At 52.6% G+C, this 6,320-nt stretch overlaps 1 protein-coding gene across 1 annotated transcript; it reads right to left on the bottom strand.

The window, feature by feature from the left end:
* Positions 1-1,974: 1,974 nt before the first annotated feature.
* Ccl24 (C-C motif chemokine ligand 24) lies at positions 1,975-4,965 on the bottom strand. Its single transcript, XM_013360053.4, has 3 exons — positions 4,697-4,965; positions 4,365-4,482; positions 1,975-3,053 (listed from the first exon to the last, which is right to left on the bottom strand). The coding sequence occupies exons 1-3, from the start codon at positions 4,767-4,769 to the stop codon at positions 2,885-2,887; spliced, it is 360 nt and encodes a 119-aa protein (XP_013215507.2). The 5' UTR covers positions 4,770-4,965; the 3' UTR covers positions 1,975-2,884.
* Positions 4,966-6,320: the final 1,355 nt, after the last annotated feature.

The raw sequence follows: 6,320 nt of genomic DNA, 5'->3' as shown, positions 1-6,320 counted from the left end.
TAGGATTACAGTCATGTATCACTGCCATAGGCCCTTAGGACTTTTTTAAACCATGGAGGGTTATTCTGCTCCCACTTTTCTGCAAAAACCACCCAGCACCACTGGCAAAGACTGATGGCTGGGGATGGGTGTGTGACTCTGAGGGATGGACCTCAAACCTCTGCCCAGTGGACTGACCCCCATCTGCTCGCTAATGCGCCCTCATCTGCTGCCTCTGGTATTCCTTTCTCATCCCACTGTTACTCCCTGTACTTCCCAAATACAGCCTCTGCACTCAGATCTCTGCTTCACAGTCTGCTTGTGGGGAAAACCAAAGTGAAAGGTCTGGTTATCCATCCCCATTTCCCAGATGAACAAAGCTGAGGTTCAGGGACTAAGGTACATATTATTACATCCCATAAAAGGAAATATATTACTTGTTCTCTGATTCCAGTTTCTGACCCAGAGCTCCTGAAATCCTTGTGGTTTCCTCAGTGATGGGGGTGATGGAGCGTTTTCTGCAGGACTCTCTAATTCCTTGGCACTTCCTGATGGGGGGACTCTTGGTGGACTTCCAGATAGCTTCCGGATGGGGGCTTGGTCAGAAGGATTAGAACTTTCAGCCTCACCCCAGCCCATCCTGCAGCGAAGATTGGGTAGAAAAATCCATCTTGCCTGCATGACGAAGTCTCTAAACTATGGGGTCTTAAGAGCTTCCATGTTGGTGAATCCCCCCAAGTCCTGGGAGGGCAGCATAGCCCAAATCCACAGGGACAGAAGCTCTTATGGGCAGAGCCCTCCTGGACGAGGCTCTGGGCCCCTCTTTGTCTGGCCATTCATTTGTACCCTTATAATAAGCCAGTGAGCCCCAGGGAAGTGACTCCCTGAATTCTGTGAGCCAGGACCAAACTGGAGGTTGGAGGATCACCCAGATTTGTAGCCAAGCGTGGATGCCCTGGACATCCCACATTGGGTGTCAGACATGTTGTGAGTGTAGAAAAAGTTTTTTTTTTTTACAAGTTGAAGCAGCTTATAAAAACTTTTTAACAGCTCATTAAACCTATGCGCTTTTGAAATGTGTGTGTATTTCTCTCCATTAATCATTTTATTGCTGTCTAATGCCTGGTAACAGCTCCTTTGCAATACATAGCGAGCTTCATTGAAATGTTATAAAAATCTAATTGAATTCCGCTGTGCTTGGGTGTTTTCTAAAGTTAATATAAGTTGAACATCCCTGATCCCACATTCAGAGATGCTCTGAAATTTAGGATTTCGGATTAAGGATATTCAACCAGGTAAAGTGGAGGTAAACATATTCTACAACCAGAAAAACTCTAAAGTCTGAAGCATCTCAGATGAGGCGTATGCAAACTGCGTGAAGTAAAATGTTGCAGGCAGCCATTGATTTAAACTGGTCACCTGCCCTGAGCCCAATAGACCAACTCCAAGTACAGTTTCATCACTGTAATGGAGCGTTGTCTGGTTGGAGCCTCAGGAGTCAACTGATTAAGCTGCACCCAACAGACCAGTTAAGCTCTAACCGACTGACTGACTGGTTAGTTGACTGAGTTGTGGCCAATTAAGTTGTTTCCAATACCTTACTTCTGTTTTTTTCTAAAAATGTCCACAGATCACATTTTGGTTGGAGTTCTCAGAAGCGGCTCTGGTCACCCGATTTCCGGATCATTTTTTTGCTCAAATAAGCTTTGCTAAGCTTAATCAGTGTAATGGATTTCCCTTTTATTTACTCTTGCCATGCTGATGATGAAACCCACTGAACTACACCCCCAGCCCTCGAATTTTCTGCTTACCCCTTGTACCAGGACTCCCAAGGGCAGGCCGGGACCGCAGCTGGATGCCCAGGTGCTCTGGGCTCAGGTACTTCTCCCCTCCCAGCCTGGAGTAGGTGGCCCAGGATGCTCTGTGGAGCACATTTCTATGATTCAGCACCAACCCTTTCCCAAGAGAGGTGAGAACAGATGAGACACCACCATCTTCAGAGGAGAAATGAGTTTACTTGGATTATGGATTTGAGAACAGCGATTCTGTCGATGCACTTGACAATTCTCACTGTATCTCATGCACAGAGAAAAAGCTGGGGGGCTTTCTCCCCCTCCTCAGCTCCCAATCCATTTTCCCTTCATCAAAATATAGGGGAAACCCCCGTACTAAAGGCAGGGCAGGTCTTTGTCCCCAAAGCAGCAAGAATCAAGCCCTGTCACCAAGCAGAATGTTTCCTTAAATTCCTGTCTTTGCAAAGCCATCTCACAGTGCCGGTCGGCCCCTCACCCTGGCCCTCCGTCGCCTTTTCGTTATGAGAGCCAATGAGTTTCTGAAATTTCTAGAAGTGGGCAAGGATTCTGCAGTGGATCTGTAAAGGGACCCTCCATTTTTGTTGAATTCTTATTTATTGGAAGTGCTGGAGGTGGGGCCATCCAGGAGCACCCTCAAGATGCTGGGGAGTGTCTCTGTTGACAGGTCACCATCCCCAGACAGACAGACAGACAGCCCATCACAAGACCAGAGGACCCCCTGAAGCCACCTGCAGGCTCCACGCAAGGAAGGTGTGTCTGCAGGGGCTTGGGTCTCATGTACCTGGGCTCTGATGGAGCCTGCAGGTCAGAGGAGGGCCAGCTCTGGGTCAGAAGGGCAAAGGGCTGCCACATCCCTCCATCTGGAAACTTCTCGCCCAGCTTGGAGAAAGCCAGGGGCCCAGGGCACTTGGAGCCGTGGCTCAGCTTCCAGGGAGCAGAGCAGCCTGTTCCCTTGGGATTTTCACAGAATGGACCCTTCGCTGAGGGCGCACAGGAAAACGGACCCCTGCCCGACTCCTGCTGGCTTCTCAGCCCCCAAGCTGCCTGGCGAGGAGCCTGTGCCCAGGCTCAGGGCGGGAGGGCAGGTGGCGTTAGATGGCAGTTCTGTTGCCACGGCGTCTCGGCCTGCGGACCTTGACACCCCGGACCCTGGCCTCTGCAGAAGGCTGCTTCTGCTTGGAGTCCAGGTTCTTCTTGTACTCCTGGACCCACAGCTGACTGGGGTCAGCACAGACCTTCCGGCCCGCCGTGGTGGTGAAGCTGTGGGAAGGAAGGTCAGGGGCTCACCTGGGGCCGGGCAGGGCCCTGGTCCCCCTTGACTTTATGAAGAAGTGAGCGTGGAAGAGCAGGAGGGCCAGCTCCCTGCACGGCCCCTGCAACTTCCTGGCACATCTGTCTGTGTGCCTCTGTGTCTTGACCTTGGAAATGAATGGGGGGAGGGCAGTGCTGGACTCATTCGGGGTCCTCCCTGTCAGATGGTGGAGGCCCAGACTTGCCTCTAGATAATGTGGCCTCTGAAGGAAGAGACTCAGAGACTCAGCCTCTACCACAGCGAGGAGTCGAAAATGCAATGGAAACGCCCAGAATAAAGGACAGATGTCAAAGTGGGCACAGTGGCACACGCCTAGAGTCCCCGAGACTCAGAAGGCTGAGGTAGGAGGATCGCATGTTGGAAGCTAACCTGGGCAACTTAGCAAGACCCTGACTCAAAAAATAAAAAGGGCTGGGGATGTAGCTCCGTGGTAGAGCAGCCCTGGGTTCAATCCACAGGACCAAAGTAAAATTAATTCCAAGGCAGACGGTACCAGTTCCCACACTGTATGGAAGTGAGTGGTTGGTAAGGATGCCACAGCCGGGGTGGGAGCCTGGGTTGCCCCCTTCCAAGCCAGCTCTGATCTGGGGACCCTGAGGCCATGGGACTGGGTACCAGCTGGGGAAGATTAATAACAAATATGGACATCAGATTTCATTGCATGCTGCCCTTTGCTAAGGGAAACTTGTTTGCTAACTTGTGTGAGAGGCGTCTATGAAATTATGGGGAGCACCGATATCTGGCTTCATGGGTGACCTTGAACAAGTCATCTTTGTGAGCCTCAGTTATACTTGGTAAAGTGGGTATGATCATGCCCCCGCCTCCATAGAATTTTTTTTTTTGTACCAGAGATTGAACCCAGGGGTGCTTAACTGCTGAGCCCCATCCGCAGCCCTTTTTATATTATATATAGGTCTTGCTAAGTTGTTTAGCACCTTGCTAAGTTGCTGAGGCTGGTTTTGAACTTGTAATCCTCCTGCCTCAGCCTCCCAAGCCTCTGGGATTACAGGCATGCACTACTGCACCTGGCTTCCATAGAATTTTTGAGGGAGTCAGTTAAGATGGTATCCTATACCCCCCAACAGTGCCTTGGATATGTTTGGTGCTCTTTCAAAGATTTTGGATCTACATCTTCCTCCTAGTTTTAGGGGCAAGGAAACTGAGGCTCAGAGAGGTGAGCAGGAATGCACAGCCGACTTGACTTCTCGGGGACCCTGGAGGCGCCTTGTTCCCTGCCCCTCTCCTGGCGTAGTACTCACATCACCCCTGCCTGGACGCAGGTGCTCCCGCTGGTCAACTGGTAGCTTACCACTCGTTTCTGGGGAATTTTCTTGGCCGTAAAGTTGAAGCAGCAAGAAAAGGGGGTGACCACAGAGGCTGCAAAGAGACGGAGAAGAGCCATGTCCTTTCCCAGCCTGCTGCAGGCTCTGGACCTGGGATACGGAGCACAGAGCACCCGGCTGGTGTTCCACTCCCTGGGCTGCCTCACCTCGGGGTTTCCCCCGCTGGTTAGCCCTCCACCCCGCTTTAACAATGGCGCCTAGGAACCATGACCTGCCCAAGAGACCCAGACGGGGGCTGGAGGTCTCACCTGTGGGGATGATGCATTGGACACAAAGGGCCAGAAGCAGGAAGCCAGCTATGATGCTCGAGGGACCTGCCATGTCCTGCAGCAGAAGTTGCAGCTCAGGGCTCCAAGCCAGTGCGTGGGAGGCGAAGGCCTGGGGAGGAGGCTGGTTCCAGCAGCTCACCAGCCTCGCTCGATCTGCCCTTTATATGACGGCTCAGGAGAACCAGGCGCTCGGAGTCCCCGCCCTCGCCACGCTTCCTTGAAAATCCTGGGCCCTCTGCGGTCAAGAAAGAGCAGGCAGCTGCCAGTGGTTTCCAGCTGAGTCAGGGGTTATTTGGGTCTCAACGAGTAAGAGCTGGGGTGTGTGTGTGTGTCAGGGGTTGGGGGGTGGGGAGGTGGGGTGCCAAAGCTCTGCTGGGGCCAAGTGCAAAGTCTTTGGATGCACAGTCAGAAGGCGGGAAGGGATGGCTCTGTTGCTCACTCCCTAGGGACCCTGGGTGAATCACTCACCTCTCTGGCCCTCAGTGTTCTCAGCTGGCAATGAGTGGTAATCCTCATCTTCCTTCCATTCATTTGTGCATTCATTCACCAAATGTTTTCCTAGAACTGAGCCGGGTGTCAGCCCCTGGTGTGCTTCCCGTGGGGAGAGAGAGGGTGACCTTGTGTGCATAGAGAGGACCGGGTGCTGGCAGAGAGAGGCAGATCCAGCATCCATATGGATCCCTCTGCCGTGGTGGCGCACGTGGGGTCTTGGTGGCTTCACAACTTACAGAAGCCACTTAGCCTATAGGATCTTGGAAAGTCCAAAGGGCCTGAAGATGGACACCTTCCCCAGGCAGCTTTTGACACATGTAGGCTGGAAGAATCCAGAAGGTAAGTCCAATGTGTCCCTATACTATGTCCTGAGTTTCCAGGCAACACAGTCCCAGCAGGGAGCCTGTTAAGTGTCACACACCTCCCCCAGGCACCTTGAGATCCATGTGTCATCTCTACACCCACCAAGTCCCAAGTAGGTCACCTGTATTTGCAGAATGGACATGGGATGAATCAACTTTGGGACTATTTCCCCTGGACCAGAGACACAGCAAGTCCACAGAGGCAGGTCCCCAGATGGGGGCAAGACCCAAGTCGGGGAGGCCAGCCAGGGCCAGATCTCATGGACCTTCTTTACCAAGTGAATTCTGCCAAGAGCCCGACTCCACATTTCACTATCTTTGAATCTGTCCCTCTTTTCCTCTCTCTCCTCACCAGCCAGCAGGGACAATCATCACGGGGCACAGTAGTGGGGAGGGTGACAGGAGAAGTCATGGTCCAGCTTTTCGCAGGTGCTGGGGCTTTTCATCCTGATACCTTCTAACACCGGTCCTGACCTTTGCACCTCAACAATTCTGGGGTGACAGTCCTCCGTGGGTCTGGTTTGATGACTCAGTGGGTGCTGCAAGAGGGACAGAGCAGGAGGAGGAAGCAGAGAAGAGATGGCCATACGGGCAGGAGAGTGGACAGGGGTGAGCAGGGCTCTGCCCCTCGCTGTCTCAGTGTCGCAATCAAAGTGGGCTAACGGAAGGGTACGGGGTGGGAGGCTTGGGATGGCACCGGACCCCAGATGAGTAACACCCCAAGGGATTTTCCAAGGCCTCCACAAACA

This window comes from Ictidomys tridecemlineatus, chromosome 10 (genome assembly GCF_052094955.1).
Source record: "Ictidomys tridecemlineatus isolate mIctTri1 chromosome 10, mIctTri1.hap1, whole genome shotgun sequence".
NCBI lineage: Eukaryota > Metazoa > Chordata > Mammalia > Rodentia > Sciuridae > Ictidomys > Ictidomys tridecemlineatus.
This window is presented reverse-complemented; position numbering and strand designations above follow the sequence as displayed.